This window comes from Siphateles boraxobius, unplaced genomic scaffold (genome assembly GCF_051911475.1).
Source record: "Siphateles boraxobius isolate OS27281-9 unplaced genomic scaffold, OSU_SipBor_1 11, whole genome shotgun sequence".
NCBI classification, from domain to species: domain Eukaryota; kingdom Metazoa; phylum Chordata; class Actinopteri; order Cypriniformes; family Leuciscidae; genus Siphateles; species Siphateles boraxobius.
Window position 1 is genome coordinate 1,764,439 of NW_027508711.1, and position 20,304 is coordinate 1,784,742.

The 20,304-nt window shown below is 38.3% G+C and overlaps 1 protein-coding gene across 6 annotated transcripts; it reads right to left on the bottom strand.

Annotated features, from left to right (window-relative positions):
- Positions 1 to 319: 319 nt before the first annotated feature.
- znf532 (zinc finger protein 532) lies at positions 320 to 18,165 on the bottom strand. Of its 6 annotated transcripts, none has more exons than XM_077194123.1 (10): positions 17,849 to 18,165; positions 17,538 to 17,598; positions 9,754 to 12,055; positions 8,385 to 8,566; positions 7,527 to 7,703; positions 6,283 to 6,445; positions 5,667 to 5,975; positions 5,374 to 5,486; positions 5,057 to 5,198; positions 320 to 2,474 (listed from the first exon to the last, which is right to left on the bottom strand). In XM_077194123.1, the coding sequence occupies exons 3-10, from the start codon at positions 12,028 to 12,030 to the stop codon at positions 1,956 to 1,958; spliced, it is 3,882 nt and encodes a 1,293-aa protein (XP_077050238.1). In that variant the 5' UTR covers positions 12,031 to 12,055; positions 17,538 to 17,598; positions 17,849 to 18,165; the 3' UTR covers positions 320 to 1,955. The 6 variants fall into 6 exon arrangements, with proteins under 6 accessions (XP_077050238.1, XP_077050244.1, XP_077050243.1 ...); XM_077194129.1 differs by lacking the exons at positions 17,538 to 17,598; positions 17,849 to 18,165 and adding an exon at positions 14,644 to 14,809 and having other exon boundaries at positions 9,754 to 11,731; positions 11,857 to 12,055; XM_077194128.1 differs by lacking the exons at positions 17,538 to 17,598; positions 17,849 to 18,165 and adding an exon at positions 14,293 to 14,557 and having other exon boundaries at positions 9,754 to 11,731; positions 11,857 to 12,055.
- Between the last annotated feature and the right edge of the window lie 2,139 nt (positions 18,166 to 20,304).

Below are 20,304 nucleotides of genomic sequence, written 5' to 3' on the forward strand. Positions count from 1 at the left end.
GATATTCTAAAATCAACATGCATCAATGCTACATTTTCTATATATTCTAATCATTCGTTTACAAACTTGTATTCATTACTTCAATGAGCTCATTGTTTCTGCCTTAAATTAATTAAATGTTTAAATTAATAGATTTTTAGCTAACGGTGTGATTTTTTATATGTACATTTCTGAAATACATAACTTGGACACAGTCCCTTCTGATAACAGATCACTCTAAATTGTAATGTAGAAGACGCATGCATTTTCTGTAAAGCTAAACTGCTTTAAAACAATTTGTATTGTGAAAAGCGCTATACAAATAAATGTGAACTGAATATTCCTGTTTATGTATCATTTATTAATGATAACAGTTTTTTTGCACAAACATAGAACAAGGTCTACCGAACATCAGCAAGAACTTCTATAAAACAGAACAACCACTGTGAATGGCTTCTCTCATGCACATATGCATCCTCGTATATCTAAAGGAAAATGAGAGAAAAATACAGCGTTTTGAGATGGAATCAAGGACAAATTAAAAAAAGAACGAATGAGCTCATCATGAAGTGAAACGTTGAAATGAAATGCTACAGTTGAGTTGGAGGGGTAAAAAAAAAAGCAAAATAAAATTGTACAGCTCATTCACATTCGACCAAAACATTCATTTATAGTGAAGGCAGCATTTGTTGCTCCCCCCGCCCCCACTTTTATCACACTAAGCATGTGAGTGAGTGGAACATTATACTTGAGAATTTTCCATAACATGCAGCTCTAAAAAAAACAAAACAAAAAAAAACATTAGTACGTTAATGTCAAATCTACATTTGGCTTTTGAGCGCCAGAGGCACTTGACCACAATGTGTAGAATATAAGCACTTATGATTTACTGTTTCCATGAATGAGACAACTACAAGTGGGGTGTCACGTACTAGGAAGGAACTTATAAATGAACATATTCAGAATTTGTTTCATTTATACTTTCACATATCTGCAGAGCAAAGTGGTTTGGATTCAAATGACAAATAAAAGCTTCCCAAAGAACCTCAAAATTAAATGGGCATTAATTCGAAATATGGTTCTTGATAACAGACCAAAGCTGACCCACTGTAGTATGTGAATAATACAAAATGCAAATGCAACCAAAAATAACTCATCATAACCAAGTACTAAGTTATGATTTGGAACAAGCTGCCTGAGAAGAAATTAAGTGTGGAGAATCGTCCAGGTGTGACGACACTTTAAAGTTAAAAAAGCACATATTGATTCAACACAACCTCTTGGCAGTGGCTGAGATATATAAATTTAAAGAACTACTTTCATGTCTTGTTCTTCCGTAGTGCTAAATTATAGTAGCTTTAAATGGAACTAAAGAACTAATTGACAGAACTGAAGCTTTCAGGCTCAATTCCATGACCAAATCTTCAGTCAAATGCCATTTTCGGCTTTTCCTGCTTGTGTTGTAAGTTGTGGACTGATTGTCCTTATGGAGTGCAAAATGTCTCATTGAGAAGTGTAACTGTGACATTCTGTGCATTCTTTTTTTTTAGCAGCAGTTTGGGAATTAGGACCGAAAGTGCATCCCAAGACTGACACAGCTGTTTTGGACAGTATCTGTTCCCACAAGACAACGAGAACCGTCTAAAATAGAAAATAAAATAAAAATCTATAAAAAAGTTCTATCCAACACGCATACAAACATCTATCATAAAGTATACAAAATGTGTTCTCATAGATAATTAAATACACATAAATCAGTTTTTAATATATTACACATCTTTAAACACACATTCTGTGTGTATAGATTTATACATTTTGTATATATATGTATATTTATATATATGTATACGTATGCACAACAAATGAGCATACAAATAGGCCAGAGTGAAGGAATACAACACGTTCTCTATGACAACATACAAACAAATAATTCCTTGCAAACCATCATCCATCCACTAGGGGGCACTACCTCACTCTTACTTCTCAGCTGCGCTCAGCCGTTTGGACTTAATGAAGGCCATTCCGTGTGTCCTCATGTGTGTGTTTAAGGCTCCCTCCGTTTCAAAGGTTTTGGAACATACTTTACATTGAGTATCTGGGATGCCGTCGTTGGCCTCTGGGTTGGGCGTGTTCTCCTGCTGACCGTTGTGGCGTCCGAGTCCTTGGGCTTCCTTCATCTTGTGCACGATGAACAGGTGTCGGGACAGGGAGTGGTGCGAGGTGTAGCACAGGCCGCATTCACGGCACTGGAAGGACGAGACGTCGGTCTTGTGCTGAGGAATGTGCTCGTGGAAACTCACGATGTCCTCGGTGGTGAAGCTACACACGGCGCATTTGTGTGTTTTGAAGACATTGATCTTTAGCTTCTTTAGAGGTTGTGAGGACGAGCTCTTGGACCTCTTACCAGGAGTCACGGCCCCTCCGGCCTCCTCCAGTTCCTCTTCCCTCTCGGCATCCTCATCTTCAGAGTGGTGCTTTCGTTTAGGACTGGGTAACTGAGGATACAAAATAACAATAATGCTTAATGCAATGCTAAAATATTTAGAATGCACTGATAATGATTGATCATTTAATTAATAGTTGATAATGATAAGCTGATAATAATTTCATGTTCATGTTAGTTTCATCCAGATGGATGCCAGCTTATATATATATATATATATATATATATATATATATATATATATATATACACACACACACAAACACACATTTACATTTAATCCTTTAGCAGATGCTTTATATATATATATATACACACACACACAGTTGTGGTCAGAATTATTGGCACCCCTGTTAAATATGATCAAAAATGGCTGTAAAAAATAAATCTGCATTGTTTATCCTTTGGATCTTTCATTCAAAAAATTTGCTAAAAGTAAAATAATTAAAAGTGGGGGGTAAATCACATGAAATAAATGTTTTTCTCCAAAACAAAGCTGGCCGTAATTACTGGCTCCCTGTTATTAAATACTTTTTGCAACCTCCTTTTGCCAAGATAACAGCTCTGAGTTTTCTACAATAATGCCTGATGAGTTTGGAGAACACCTGACAAGAGATCAGAGATCATTCCTCCATTCAGAATCTCTCCAGATCCTCCAGATTCCCAGATCCATGTTGGTGCTTCTTCTCTTCAGTTCACTGCACTCATCAGGTTAGGGAACTGGGACGGTCATGGCAGAAGCTTCATTTTGTGCTGTTACACATTTTTGTGTTGATTTTGATGTTTGTTTTGGATCGTTGTCCTGATGGAAGATCCAACCACGGCCCATTATAAGATTTCTAACAGAAGCCATCAGGTTTTGATTTTTTATTTGTTGATATTTGATAGAATCCACAATGCCATGTACAAGATGTCCAGGACCTCCAGCAAAAAATATGCCCACAACATTAAAGATCCAACGGTGTATTAAATTGTACACATGGGGTACTTTTTATCCTTGTGTGCACCAAACCCATCTAACGTGTTTGGTGCCAAAAAGCTCTTTTTTTAGTTTCATCTGACCACAGAACCCTGTGCCGTTTGAAGTTCCAGTCGTGTCTGACAACTGAATATGCTGGAGTTTATTTTTGGAGGAGCGAGGAGGATTTTACTTGAATCCATCCCAAACAACATGTGGTGATGTAGGGGTTGTTTGATTTTTTTTTGGTAGGCTTCTGACCCCCAAGACTCTGTAATCTCTGTAACTGTGATCCTTGGAGAGTCTTTGGCCACTAACTTTCCTCCTCACCGTGCAATATAGACACACGGCAGGTTCGTAACATCTTTAGTTTATTGGAACTTCTTAATTATTGCCCTGATGGTCAAAATGGGTATTTTCAATTCTTTAGCTATTTTCTTACAGCCACTTTCTATTTTGTGATGCTCAACGATCTTTTGATGCACATCAGAACTATATTCTTTGGTTTTACTCATTGTAATGGATGATTAAGGGACTTTGGACTTTGTGTTTCCTCATATTTAAACTCCTGTGAAACAAGAAGTCATAGCTAGACAGTTTCCTAGTCAACCTGGTGTGCTAAAAAAAGGGAAATATTAATGGGAATATACTTCAGAGATGTTTTACTCGTAAAAAAATTCTAGGGGTGCCAATAATTGTGGTCAATGTGTTTTGGAGAAAAACATTTATTTAATAATCCCCCTCCCCCCATTTTCAATTCTTTTACTTCAATGAAAGGTTAGATTTTTGCATAATTTTTGAATGAAAGATCAAAAGGATAAACAATACAGATTTATTTTTTACAGCCATCTTTGATCATATTTACCAGGGGTGCCATTAATTCTGACCACAACTGTGTGCATATATATAAATATATACATATAGTATTTTGTTAAGACAGTCATTATTTTTTTTTAAAAACATTTAAATCTAAAATCAATGGTTTTTTAACGCATCACAGCATTTTAATGAATCTCAAAATTAGCGTGCACAATTAAATATGCAATTTTGACCTATATCATAAATAAATAGAAGAATCTAACATACAATATGGTACCAATATATTGTGCATCTCTCATTAAAGACTACGACTTCATAAGGTCATTTACATGTTCATATACACTATAGTTTCAAAGTTTTTTTTAAAGAAATTAATACTTTTATTTAGCAAGCATGCATTACATTGATCAAAATATTTCATTTTCAAATAAATGTGATTGTTTTGAACCTTCTATTCATCAAAGAATGTATCAGTTTCCATAGCTTAAAAAATAAAGCAGCATAAATGTGTTTAACATTAAAAAATAAATGATTCTTGAGCAGCAAATCATGTGACACTGAAGCCTGGATTAATGATGCTGAAAATTCAGGTTTGCCATCACAGGAATAGATTACATTTGAAAATATGCTAAAATAGAAAACAGTTCTTTTAAATTGTAATAATACTTCACAAGTTCAACATTACTGTTTTTACTGTATTTTTGATCAAATGCAGCCTAGATGAGCACATTCTTTCGACAACACTACAAACATCTTACTGATTCCAAACTTTTGAACAGTAGTGTACATTTGTCTAATGCTCTTGCAAAATTCCCAGGCAATACAGATGCAAATGTGCTAGTCTGTCTGTTGGTTACCTGCTCTTTGCCCACGGTGGCCTCTGTGCTGCTGGAATCTGCCGGAAGCTTGGCCTCTGTCTCTTTGATGCCATGCATCAACTGAATGTGTTTCTCCAGCAGCAGTCTTTTGGTGAAAGTGCGACTAGGTTCTGGACAATGTCTGCGAAAACCCAAGAGAGATCAGTTTGACACTCATAAATGTTTGTAAAACTCATAAATTAGCTTTAGAGTCAAATGAAGTGTTTTAAGCATCAGAAGTGAGGGACCCCTCCAGGCATGAGGGACCTAGAACTGTGTAAACAAGAATGGATGGTCCAGAAGCACATGATACTCACAGACATGAGTAGACCTTCCGTAGGCCCTTGTGTTTAATTCGGTTGTGTCTACATAAACTGTGAGAGGAACTGAAGGACTTTTCACACTGTCGACATGGATGCTTTTTCAGTTGCTGGTGTAGCAGAAAGAAAAAGATTGATCATAATCATGCCTATACGTGTGCAATAATGTACATGCATTCAATTAGAGCTCATAATGTGTCTTCCAGATTTTTCAGATTGTTCCTATAGCCCTGGATCTCTCTGAGCTGAGTTTGTAATAATTACTAGAGTTGTTTCTCATTATATTTTACCTTCCCATGCTCTCTTTTCATGTGTGCGATGTAGACTTCTCTCTGTGTAAACAAGCGGTCGCACTCCATGCAAGTCCAGCCAGGGCAGGAGGCGGACGATGGGACTTTTTTGGGAAGGTCTGTCCCATTACTTTTCTTCTTTGTTGAGGATGTTGGATTCTTCTCTCCCTTTTCGAGGCTGTTGATAGAGCCACTCTCCTTCTTGTTGTTGTTATTTAGGCTCATGGAATTAGTAGGTTTGGAGCTGAGAGGGAGATTGATGCCAAGGTTTGGAGGGCCCTCGATGGTCTTTAAGGTGCCATGCAGGGACTTGAAAAAAAAAGTGTAATATTATATATATTTTTTTATTAATATGAATATTTTAAAATTATAATTGTTCATATTAAATATTAAATAATAATAAAATGCCAACTGTTAAAAAATTTAAATGAATTTCAAGATTTTAATTTAAATGAATTTACTTTATTAAAAATGTATGTATGTGTATAATATATATATATATATATATATATATATATATATATATATATAATTTAAATATATTTTAATGACCTGTTAATACAATTTATTATGGCAAATGACAATTAATAAAAAAATGTGATTTTACCCCCCTTACTTTAATATGATCCAACATGAGCTGCTTTTGGGCGTAGTGCACCGAACAATCTGGACACTTGAAGACAGACACCTTCTGATTAGATATATGCTGGTCAAAGTGCGTGTAGAGCAAAGTCTGCTGGGTAAAAACGGTGTCACACATGGAACACTTGTAGATCAGCCTGCAAAACAAAACATAATACATTACCAGTGAAAAGAGTACTTTCTAAAATATTTGGTTGCCTGTTCCTACTAGTGTAGGTGTACACTACTTCTACTTCTCATTACAAGGTTAAATAGCTCAGGCCGAACAAAACAAACAACATTCTCTGTCTAAAGCGTAAATGCTGTGTTGAAGGAATTATGCAATACGGAAACTTGTCAGGTCATTTATGTGTCTGACATCTGCATTAAACACTCATGTTGTCAATAAACCAGCTGATCATGTTTCCAACATAGATACAGGTAACACAGGAAGTGCAAACAAACCATCTGGCCTTTTCATTAAAAGTGCTGACAGGCCATTTGGGGGGGGGGGGGGTCGAGTTCAAAGAGAGGGCACAGTAATTAAAGCCACCGTGCATAATTTCTTTCTGCACCTGAAAAGGTCAGTGGTGTATGGGTTCTAAACGAAGCGATTTGACACACCTATTGAGTTTCTCTCCACTCTACTACTACTAAAAAAGACTGCAAGCTTGTTTTGTCAGAATGATGGCAGTGTTTAGTGCATGCGTGCATTTGCACGATAGGAAAATACAATCTACAAATCTACAAAGCATAAATATCCAATAGTATCATCCGCGATAAACAATATTATACAGATCTATGAAATACTTGTTTCTGATTGGTATATCGTAGCACTCTGAGGTCAAATATTGTTGTATAATGACTGCTCAAACTGTATAACAGCCCATTATCCCAGAAAAACTTAGCTGTGTGGGTTTCACGTCACAGTGTTTCTTCTCACATAATACAATTACTTCAACTCAAATCATTATTTCATGTCTATTATTTACTCATTTGTCAAGTAATATATAGAATATAAAATCAGATGACCCATTTGGGTTTATTTAGGAATATTGACTGGCTATTTATACATTGTCCTTTAATTAACCATGTGGTTTCTCAAAAACAAAACAAAAAACAAACAAAAACAGAACAGTTTCCACCTTCAAAACAATAAGAAAGAAAAATAGAAACTGGACAAAGTATTGTGGACACACTATTTTATAAATTCTGTAAATTTATAGAGAAATGACTCACTTAGGCTCTCCAATTTTAACTCCTGGATGCTGGGTGTAGGCGTGGGAATGTGTACTGGGGGCCGATTTAAAAGCCATGGGGCAGATGGAGCATTTGTAGAAGATTTCACAGTGGGACCCTTGAATGTGTGACTTGAGAGCAGCAACGTCAGCGAAGATGATGCTACAGTGAACACAGCTATGGCCAAAGAAGAAAAAAAGAAAGTGTTACTCTTGAATATAACCTAACCGTCTTTTTTGTTTCAATAATCGATGCCAGTCACCTTTAATGCGGCATCATTAATGGGTGAATGGCAGAATAATAACAGTGAATAGCTCTGTGATTGCCATTTTGAAAGCATGACGAGCCCTCATTTCATGTTCCACTCAAAACCAATTAAACACTTAGGCAGCTTTTTTTATTTTTTATTTCAATACATGTTTTATGGATAAATAGGAGCTTTTAAGTCAACTCAGAAATAAGAATAAAATGAGGTCAGTAGGGGTGGATACACTCATCTCACAATTTGGTTCAATACACGACATTGAAGTTGTGACTCGATACTCCCATTATACTTTTTTCTTGTAAAAGAATGCATGATTTATTGCAATCAATTTTTCATATCCTAAGTGTATGTTGCTGCATTTTTTAATTGTGATATATTGTGGCATCCTTCATTGCTACACCCCTAGTAGTCAGTGAAAATAACTACACAGTTTTGCTGATCTCCGGCTGAGGTTAAAAATCACCCATTTTGTATTCATTTGCTTTGCATAAATAAATTAACAAACAATCTTTTACAAAAAAATGAAGCCATTTCAAGGAATCATGGAGCTTGTTTTTGGCCTTGACAGTTATAGACAGTAATGCAGTACTAACCGATAGCCCACTCTGCGTGTGTAGTGCAGGCAGTTCTTGGTCACATGGGACTGAAAATGGACAGACCGACAGATAGCTCCACATTCAGGGCAGATATATGGAGACTTGTGCTGATGGATCCGCAGATGGGAAGCAAAGCTACACTGGTTTGGCAGTAGCATTTGGCAAATGGTGCAGGTTTTCTGTTTAAGTTGAAGGAAAAGTTATTATTGTTAAAATTATAAAATTGTTCAAAAAGTCTTTTAAAGGGAAAGTTCACCCAAAAATTAAAATTCTGTCATTGATTACTTACCCTCATGTCGTTTCAAACGCGTAAGAGTTTCGTTCATCTTCGGCACACAAACAAAGATCTTTTTGATTAAATCTAATATCTTTCGGTCCCTCCGTAGACAGCAACGCAACTTCCAATTGAATTGAGTGGTTTAATCAAAATTTTCTGAAGAGACTCCATCACTTTATCCCCTTACCAGTCGCCCCCCTTTTTGGCAATCGAGTGCAAAATGACATACCCATAATAAAATGGTTGTTGCTAAGGAGTCCTTCTGACTATACACAAAACCAAGGTATCATTTAAAAGCTAACACTTGACAGTTTACTGTGAAAAACTCAGAATTGCTCTAGCAATTACTAATAGAGAGATAAAGCAGCTCAAAAACAATGCACAATTTTTTTGAATGTAAAATTCGGGATCACCAGGGATCCCTGCGGCTCAAGGGGTTATATGATGAACAGATTAAATGTAGGCTTTTATTCACATTTAAACATTGATCAGCAAACATAAACAGAAGCTCAACCGAACATGCTTGATATGTGAGAACAAACCTCCTGCAGAAGCTCAAACGTGCTGAAAAACACTTGAATGAACCCCATTGGTTCTTGTACGTCTAGCAAACATGTTTGAGCTTCCGTTTACCACAACTGATGTGTGAGTTGATGAATATTTATGTGAATAAAAGCCTAAATTCAATCTGTTCATCATATAAAGCGATCGTGTCTCTTCAGAAAATGTTGACTAAACCGCTCAATTCATATGGATTCCTTTTACGATATCTTTATGAACCCTTTAAATCGTCAAAGTGGTAGTTGCATAGCTGTCTATGGAGGGACAAAAAGCTCTCAGATTTCATTAAAAAGATGTTTATGTGTGTTCCGAAGATGAACAAAAGTCTGACGGATTGTATAGACATGAGGGTGAGTAATTAATGAAATAATTTATTTTTGGGTGAACTATTCCTAAACACAACTTTTAACTACTTCTGTAAATAAAAGAGGAAGTCAGTGTTGTAATACTCAAGACTGAACTCTACCCTCTTCTGGTTTTGGCCTGGACTCAGACTCAAAACTCTTCACAAATAATACATACACCCACCTGTCCACCTGACTCGGGAGCCTGCTGGTAGTGCATTGCAAGAGATGACTCTTCCTGAAATGTCTCACTACACTCCAAGCACTTCAAATTCGATTTGCAGACCTTGGAGGTGTCCTTATCCAGTGGCATGGCAGCAACAACGGGGGCTGAAGAGGGTGCAGAGATCACTGTGGTTGGGTTTCCCTTCCCTTGACTTCCCACAATGGAGGATCCAAGATTGGCTGAAGAGGTGGGAGCGGTGGAGGTAATTGATGGCGCTAGGATCATCTGGTCAGCTGGAATTGGCTTTAAGATAAGATGTGAACACTGCATGACAACCCCTTTGTCTTTGTGTCCTCTAGCATGTGACAGAAGGCTACACTTGTTGTAGAAGACCAGGTTTTTGCCGCAGTGATTGCAAGTGACCTCAATGCGAACACTTCTACGGTCATAATGCTGAGTTAGGCTTTTTTCTAGGGCAAAGGAATCCCCGCATTCCAAGCACTTGTAGCCACGAGTTGGTAAAGATATACAGGCAGAAGTCGGAGGGCTGAGATTGGGTACATAAACTGGCACAGGGTTAATGCTACTCAAAACCTTATTGAAGGCCTCTACCACTGAGCTCTGGGAGCTAGTTAGGACCTGGACCCGAGACACTTTCTTCTGTTGTTGTTGTTGGGCCAAAATGGCTTGTTTGATGGGTTGTTGAGACTTGGTAAGGACCTGGTGGAGCTCAGCTGCTGATGGATTTTGAGGCAAGAGATTTAAGTTAGTTAGGTGGACTGTCTTTGGCACAAGTTTGGTGTTTGTTAGGCTGGTAGCAGGCACCATGACAGTTTGTTGCTGAATGGCATTAGCAGCTTTGAGGATGGCACTGCTGGCACTCTGAACGGATGCCGCCGGTATGACAGTGGCTTTTACAGTTGTATTGTTGGCAAGTTTCAGATTAATTACTTGGGAGCCTGCCGTCTTGACAGCTGAGACCGGTAAGAAGGCAGTGGCCACGGGTTTGATGGTCATTTGTTTAGTTACCTCAATGGCAGAGCCACCAGAAGTAGCTAATACTGTGGTTGGCAAAGTTGTTCTGGTGGGAGATGAGAAAACAGAATTCGAGATTGGAGTGGACTGCAGAGAAGAGACAACATTGGATGAAGAATCAATACCTTTCTTCAAGACGTCAGGATCAAACTCGGGCAGGACTCTGGTAACTGTCCTCTTAATCTGCCCTGATGATGTCTTGATCGTTTTGATGCGGACTTTGGGAATGACTGGTATGGATCCTGCTGGAGATGCCGGAGACCCTTTGCTGCTGCTTTCACTGGTAACACTGCAAGGACTCTCAGGTTGTTTTGAGAGCATCTTCTTGCCAAGCTCCAGAGCTGACTCCTGCTCTGGTGATTTATCTTTAACCTTAGGGATCTCTTTAGCCTCTCTGGGTGAGTCTTGAGGTGTGGCAAGGGATTCTGGAGACATTGCTTCTGTGTTAGCTTTCTTTGCACTGAGTGCTGCAATTGCAGCGATGCAGGATGAGAGCTTTGCAGATGATTTGGCCTTGGCTTGGGAGAGGTTGGTCGCACTCAACTCAACAACTGGTTCTCCAGGCTCATTTGCTTCATGGGATCTGGAGGTTTCTTTGGAGGGCTCCTCAGGTTTTCTTGGTTTTCGAGAGTCATAAAGGTTTGAGTGTTCCACTGTGCCATTAGTGCTACTATTCTCAACTTTCATATGATTGTAGTTGCCATTTGTTCTTGGTCTAGATGGACCATCTGGTTTAGTGAGTTGAGAACGAGGCTCTTTAGCCTTTGTGCTCAGACTGGTTAGAGGGTTCGGTCTAAATAGTGAATTACTTTGTTTGTCAGAAGGGTCATCTACTTCAATCTTGTCTTCATCATCAAACTCCTCGGCACTAGAGATGGGACTAAACTGGTTGAATGTGGAGATATTTCCTGCCATCCCATGGATTTCACTTTTTTGAAGCTTGTCACTCTCTTTGATGTATCTATTGTTGGGTGAAACAGGCAAGAAACCGTTGTGCAGTCCATTTTCGACAGTAGGATGTACATCCTTCTCTGAGAGATGTTCAGTGGTATCAAAATTCCGGACGTTCTTAACAATAACACTAACCCCAACATCTGGACCAGAGGAGACATGGGAATCCTCTTCATGGTGGGCATGGTGTTTGAGTTGTCCTTCATGATCATCATGGCCGGACTCAATGGCAGCCTTGGGATCAACCATGTCAGGAATGTCAAAGGCTGCAAGTAGATCATCAAAGTCTGGGGTTTTCATGTCGCCCATGGTCTTAAAAGAATGAGCTAAACACCTTTGAAAAAAAAGGGGAAAGTCATTTTATATTACACTCTGTATTACAAATATTTAAAAAAATGCCAGTATTCTTGTCTTTAACGTTATATTCTTGTGTTGAACTATGCAATATATAAAATGACCACAACTAGTGCAAAATGTCTTTTCAAGGCATTAAAACTATTTAAAATATATGCACATTACAATCATTATATTATCATGCTAATATCCGTTGATACCATAAAAAGCAACTCTTGCTGAGATACCAATTTAGTTAAATACATGTAAATAAGAAAGGATATGTGAATTATTTGGACATGACATTCTGTATAGGAGTTTTTCTACCAGTAAATAAAGGTACTGAAAAATATTAAGAAAGCCCCAAATACAACATGTAAAAGATAATCTGAACATAAAAAAAAAAAAAAAAAAAACAGAACACTGTTTATTAAAGCTAAGCATTTATTGCAAACGTACTAGGTATGCAGGACCAAATCTGCAAAAATAAAAGCAATAAATAAAAGAGATATTAATGATAAATTAAATATTTTAGTATAATACAAAAACAACTAAAATAAACGAAGGACTAAAATACATAAATTATAAAATAAGGAATATTTCAAATTAAAAAAAGAATTAGAATTTTAGGAAGACCACATTGTCAGAATAATACACTTTGCTAAAAACAAACAATAAAAACAGATTTGGTCCTCCATAAGGTTGATTCTAAAATACCAGCACTAACTAAAAATCAACCAACATATGAACATCAACATTTTGGCATATTTAAAGTGGTAAGAGAAAAAAAGGGGAAAATAAACGGGTGTTGTGCTACTAGGGTTAGCAACCCCCCATTACTCCTGCTACTGCTGCTTTTATTGAAATGGAAAAGAGCACTGCAGCCCTGCCTCCATTACAGTTAATAACATCTGCACGCACAGGGTATGCAGGGCCAAGACGGCCTTCCCCACACACAATGGAGCCGATGTGGTAAGGCATGTAAGCAGAGGAGCAGCAGACAAAAGACAGAAAAAGATATAACACAAGGACAAGAGTAATTTAATGAAAGACATTAAGCTGTTAAAGCCAGTATGGGGCCTAAACACATTAACAGCTGAGCAGCCTGATTTCAAATGAGGATGCCGCTCAGAGGAAAACAACTGTGATTCTCTGTTTTCTATCTGAGGCCTTTAAAATCAGGCCACTGTACGACGCAGTAGTTCAATTATTTGAACAAAAGAGAATATCACACATAATAAAAGTGGACACACACATACACATGCAAACATATAGAAGTGGAAACATGCAAATGAGCCACTCCTCACCCTCGTTGTTCCGACAACTACAGCAAACAATCTTGCTTTGCTTCTCTTCTTCCTTCCTTCCTTCCTTCCTTCCACCACCTCCACAACAAAACACCACCACCCTCCTCCTTTCTCCCTGACAGCAGAGGGAAAAAAAATCCACTTTTTGCACTAGACAGGGCCCATCGAGAAACAATCCACCAGGAGGGACACGGGACGGCACGCCAAAGACCATTCTGGATGGTGACCACTATGAATAACAGCACATAGTGACACACGGTCACCATATCTGCTCAGTTCTCATGGGTGCCTCCCGACCCTGACGTGCATAATCGTCTCAAGGTGTGTAAAGACTGTCTTTCTAACATCCCTGCTCGGGGCTGTATCACTCCTGAAGACCCCTTAGCCATTTTGGCTGCCATGAAGCAGTCGGCTATCTGCCTGTAGCACAGTGACTGTATTGTTTCCTAGCCTCCTCGTCTGCCTCAAACCGGTTTCAGCCGGTTCCGGTCACCCTGCATAATGTGTGTGCTGCAGTGCAGCCACACAGGAGACACAGGAGCTGCCAGTTTCTTCATCAAATCTTCAATATTCCTGCAAAATATTCCTGCTTAGAGTGTGTGTTAATATTATCGAACAGGTTTGTGTTCAGAATGCGTGTGCAATTCATGTTGCCGAGCTGAATCAAACGCTAGGCCTGAGAAACACAGACTATGGAGGACGTTTATGAAAAATACATGCACACCAGAGGCTCAGAGCTGGTTTATATGGATGGATGGATGGATAGATGGATGAGAGAAGGAAAAATGAAAAGCTGAAAAGCAGATGCACATTCCAAAGGAAAACCAAAAGCACTGTGTAAACCAAAACCACAAGATGAGCACCGTTTCCTGACAGAAGAAAACAAGACACAGAGACAGCAAGTAGAATTTAAACAGGCTCGGTACCTGACCTCTTTTTGATTGTGCCTCTCGCTTTTACCCCATTCTGCAGCACTGGACTGTTTCTACTTCCTTCTCTGCCTCCCCTCTCCCTCTCTCTCTCTCTCCCTCACTCTCTCCATGGTCCCTGTTCCTCTCTTCTAGCCAGTGTCCCTGCTTCCTCCTCTGGTGTTTTCCAAGAAAACCAGTGAGAAACACGGATCTTTTTCAATTAAAATCAGCTGCTCGTCCCCTAATCCTCCAGCCCTGGGCAACCGTGTTCAGCCTCTGCCCAACGAGAGAAAAAACAAAGGCCGTGACACGTATAAAAACACACACACACAGAGACACACAAACAGGGAAAAAGTAGGCTCTCGCCCTACCCCGCTTCTCCTCGGCCCTACTACCGGGAATCTTCGTGGAAAGGCTTATGCAAGACGTCAGTCCAGCCAGGCCCCATTCTGTATGTGTGTGATTTTTTTCTTCACTATGAGCCTGCTGGTTCCTGTTCTATAGGTCACTCTCTCCTCTGCAGATGCACGGCAGCACAGGGAGGAAGGGGGCAGTGTTCTGACAAGCAGCCCTGGCCTTTTGTCTTTGCGTGCACTTGTGGGGGGGAGGGGGATGCGGGATGAGACTCTGGCTCAAGACTGCAACCAGCTGCTGCAGCCAAAGAAGACAAACAGATTTGAGGAGAAAGACAGAGTGACGAGAGAAATAGGCAGTGGAGAGGTGGAGTAATAATGAGGGAATATGAGACGGGACTGGAAGGAGGGGTGTAAGGGGAGAAGGGAAGCTCTTCTGGAGGGACGTTTGCTGAGAGAACAAAGGCCCATGATGGAGTTGGCTAGATTGAAGATAGAATGCAGTCGAATCATGTATGCATGTTGTTTTTTTCATGCATGTGCATACAGAAACATTCAATCCTATTGGCTCAGGCATATTTGAAGAATCCCCCAAAAATAATGATGAAATTAAGAATAAAAAAAGAACCTCTTTAGTGAGACACGTAACAAAGCAGAAAATACTAAAGTCAAAACCAACCAAATGCTATTACCAACACTAGAAAGACTAGCCCATGAAATTATGAACTCATGAATCACAAAGCAAAGTCCGTTTTGTTATTTTTCTTCAAAGTCAAAATTAGTTTCCATTTGCAACCTATTGCACTTCCCTAATCTGATGTATATCCATGTAAAACAATATTCATTAAGATTTCATTCATTCATACGTACCAGTATGCAGTCAAACCAAATGAGAGTTTACAAAAACACAATGCCACAAAATAGTTTAATAATACAAAATGTTTGGCTATAGGTTAGCATTATCCAATAGCGTTGCACAGCCTATGTGATGACATCGGCAGTAAAGTAATTTCACAGTATAAGCAAGTTACAGCATTTTGATTTAAAGGTGCAGTGTGTTCATTTTAGCGGAATCTAGTGGTGAGGTTATGAATTACAACCAACAGAAGTTACGGAGGCCGGCAGGAAGAGATGAGACAGCAGAGACTAGCCAGTTAAGCAATGAGGTTTCTTTTCAAAGATAAATTAAGAAATTACGTATGTTTACTTAATTTTTCAGTAAAACGATATGTTTTTGCAAATATGATTGATACTTGTTCATAATTGCGTCATTGTTTTATTCGCTGACTTTAGCTAGCTTCTTTGCACGAAGAACAACATAGTGACGAAACGCGCTCTGTAGTAGTTTGTCCATTTAGGGCTACAGTAGAATCATAGTGACGCAAAATGGCGACTTAACATGTAAGGGGACCCGCGGTGTTTGTAGATAGAAATGGCTCGTTCTAAGGTAATAAAAACATAACGGTTCATTATGTAAGGTCTTTATACACCACTCAAAACATGGTTATGTATATAATATTGCATTTCTGTCAACAGATCCTCCTTAATATTATGCACCTTTAATATTACCGTATTTTCCGGACTATAAGTCGCACTTTTTTTCATACCTTGACTGGTCCTGCGACTTATAGTCAGGTGCGACTTATATATCAAAATTACCAAGATTTACTCGTCACAGGATCGCTGACGGCCCCAGATTATTATTTGCGGGTTTTTGATGTATTTGTGGTATGACGTGAATGCATCATTTGCCGAAATTGGGGGTGACATTACCGTCTACAGCCACGAGAGAGCGCTCTATGCGCTCTAGACTACAGCTAGTTTTACCACTGAAAAAATCTCTCTTCAGTGATGTGGAATAAGATCGCGGGAGCTTGGTGAAATTGCTTTACCGATAACTGTTGGACTCGCTGTCTTGTTATGTTTTTTTTATTTTATTTGATCCTATTCAGACTCTCAGGTATATGCTATTGTGTAGCTAACTGTTGATGTGTTACGTTAACAACATACCGGACACATATTCAGCCTGTTGTTCTTTGTGCTATTGTGTGTAGCTGAATAACTTAAATGCCTTCTGTTTTAATGAATTAAAGTCTGTTTAAATAACTTTTTCTTTGTCTTGGATTTTGTTAAATAAATTTCTAAATAAATGCGACTTATAGTCCAGTGCGACTTATAGTCCGGAAAATACGGTACAAAGAAGTTTTTGTCCAAAAATCATAACATGAGCAAGACATGCATGAAGAAAGTAAATGGGGTCCATTTTGATTTCCTGTTGACTTTAAATAAAAATGGATAAAGTTATATTCCAACTATAATTAATTATTACAAACAATATTGTTGACTGAATATTCAATATTCCATTAGAAAGAAATCCAGGACGGGACTCAATTTTATCAATTTGGGGCTGTATTGTGTATTATACTGTACTGTATTATACTGTACTGTATTATACTTATACTGTACTGTAATATATATCCATATCCGACTGTATTGTGAAAAGTGGGCGTTACGTACCAGTATGCAGCCAATCCGAAAGCGAGTTTATAAAAACACAATGCCTAAAAAATTATTTTTAAAGCTTTGCTCGGCCTAAGTGATGACATCAGCAGTGAAATCGTTTCACAGGATGAGCAAGTTACATCATTTCGATTAAATATTAGATATAAAATCATTTAAATATATTTACTTTATATAAATATATTAGTACATTTTTATTACATATTGGCATTTTCTCAAAGGATTATTACCAATAAAGTAAATTGGGTCCATATTGATTTAATGTTGACTTTAAATATAAATGGAGATATTTCTACTGTAATAGAATATTAGAAAAATAATATTCAAAGAAAATGATGATCATTTCTTGTGTTATATAAAGAAAACATTGGTGGCTGTTCGTTGTGGCCTACCAGAGGATTCTTTAGCCATGGACCCTGAATCATTTACAGGCAGGTTCACTTCTGATGATTTCTGGAATGAGAAAAATATGAATGCATGTAGCTATTGCATAAAAAAAAAAACAGATTCAAACTCCAGCGAACGAAAACCTCCAATCATACCAGAAAACCATGACGGCAGCAATGCTATGGTAAATAAATGGATGCAATGTATACTCTCCAGTCTCCACACTACACCCCATTATCAGCAACCCTCTTGGCCTTCCACAATGACAGCTATCAGAAGTATCAATTCAAAGAGCAAAGAACAGATGCCGACCTACCTGTGGGGTTTTGTAAGAAAGAGCTTTGTCTCAATTAAAAGCTTGCATGTGAGGGCTCTTCTTCTCAGCAGGGCAGCAAAGGCAGATATCAAAAGCTAGAAGGCCAGCCATGATTCTTGCTGTTGCACCACCAAATGCTGCTATGCACAGCACAACCTAGAATGACAGACATCATCAGTATGCATGAAAGAGGGACTCAGGAATACATTGCAGTGCTGTCAAAAAGCATTGCAAAACGTTGCTCATAGGTGCAAGAAGCCCTCATGACAGCACTGCTCTAAAATGATCGAGAATGCATGGCTTTCCCCCAGCCGAATACAGCAGTAACATGGAGAGGTTGCTGCCCACCCCCCCGAGATGTAAGCGCAGTCACATGACCGCCTGTGCTATTGATTCCTCAAATCGTGTAATAATACTGCAAGGTGCAACATTGAACATATGAGTTCCAGAACGTACTATGATGCCACCACGAATATCTCGCCCACCGCGGAGTATTTCTTCGCTCTTTTTAACAGAAAAAATAATAATTGGGAAGTGTTCTCTCGAAGCTTGCCCATATATTGTTGCGCGTCTCTAAAAGGTTTCGGTATGGAACGAACATTTGCGTTATATAATCTCTTTTTTTGTACTTCACACTTCTTTAATATAGTGAGCTGAGCTTTTTGTGACCGTCAATCCCACAGGCCCTTGCGATTTTCACAGCGCCACGATTCAACAAATCGGCTCTTTTGAACAGATCATTTACAAAAATGATTCAGGGAATCTTTTACGTCATGACGCAATTGCGTCGTGATATACGTACTTCCGGCGTAGCAAAATTAAATGCTCTGACACAGGTTATTACGTTTTTAAATAAAGTGTTATTTTATGTGTCCTGGTGCCGTTTGTTGCAGCCTTGATTCAGATTCAGAAGTATTTATTTTAGAACCTATTCACAGAAGGCAACACTATCAAGCTGAATAACCTATTTCCTAATCTTTTTTGTAACTTTTATGGTGTTTGGCAAAAAGTATTTTTTCGCTTAATCCGGATCCTTTTTGAATGTGGGACTTGAGGTTTTGTTTTGACGAGCTGACTCGAGAAATTCTCTGACCTCTGGATCGTGAAACATTCGTTCAGACGGTTGAGTCCAGTCCGATGAAAGATCGGTTATGTGAACCGGTTTAACGGATTCATTGAAAAGATCCGACTCATAAGAACAATTCATTTACCGCACTTGGATAAAGAAAATCTACGATTGGTTAATGACCTGAGATCATATATCGAAACAAGACCACCGACCACGTATTAAAATTACTTTATTATGGCGAGTGGGGAAATCCTGGAACATTTAGTGGATTGTGTTTGTGCGACACATACCCATCAATCCCTGCGGTGATACCTATGCGCTCCTCATAACGTTAATCTTCAAGACCTGTCTTAATTTTTAAAGATGCTCCTACTGAATAAGAGTTTTATTATAATATTCAGCTGTTGAAATGCTTGACAGCATGCATTTCCGTACTTGCTGTGTTGAGTGCAGTCACCCAGTTCAGCTCATGATCAAACCTGATGCCCAGAAGTCTTTGCTGGACACATCAGCAATGTGTGGTAAACAGGAGTCTCTAGTAAGCAATTGAAATACATTAATATAGACTATATATAGGTAATATAGGTGTAACTAATTACTAAGTAAATAGTTACTGTAATTTAATGACTTTTCCTTCGAAAAAGTAAAGTAATGGATTACTCTTAATTTTTCTGTAATTTAATTAAAGGTAGGCTACTTCTGATGTAATTGAGCTAAATACTGTGTATAGACCAATCTGATCTCACGGCAGTTCGTATGGATTTTATGAGGTGAATAAATCGTAGGCTACTACCTCACTCGTACAAATTCGTACGAATTAGCCACCTTGTAAAATAAGTAGGCTAGCCTATAAAATGTCATGAGATCAGACTGGTATTAACTAGAACAATTCTATATAAATTAATAGTGGGTTTAACATAAACATGTATTGTCTGATGTTAAAAAGTGTTTATTATGTAACCTTCTCCCTTTAAATTGTTTGGTCAGTTTAAGGATAATTCATGCAATTTTATAGTAGCCTATTTGTTTGGAAGAGTTAAAACAGTTTCATGTCTATCCTTGTATGTTTTTATGGGATTTAGAAAGTAATTAGTAATTAAAAGTAATTAAATACTTTTTAGAGAGAGTAATTAGTACAGTAATCTAATTACACTTTTGAAGGGGTAATTAGTAGCAAATCATTTCTTTTTTTAGAGTAATTTACCCAACACTGTATGTAGCCTATGTAAGTAATTGTGTATAGCCCGTTTGTGGACACAATCATGCAGAAACATTTGCAGAAAAAACACAAAACAGAATGGCGAATGCAGGGACACTTAACCTGGATGTCTTATAGGGTAGAGTTATGTTGACATCATGACCTTTTCATCTTTAATCTGATCTGAAA

Excerpts from the sequence above, each read along its gene's own strand:
- znf532 (XM_077194123.1), bottom strand. The coding sequence starts at position 12,030 with ATGGGCGACATGAAAACCCCAGACTTTGATGATCTACTTGCAGCCTTT. Across the intron at positions 5,976-6,282 it reads TCATGTTGGATCATATTAAA|TCCCTGCATGGCACCTTAAA; the intron begins GTAAGGGGGGTA and ends TTTTTTTTCAAG. Across the intron at positions 5,199-5,373 it reads CGGAAGGTCTACTCATGTCT|ACATTGTCCAGAACCTAGTC; the intron begins GTGAGTATCATG and ends GGGTTTTCGCAG.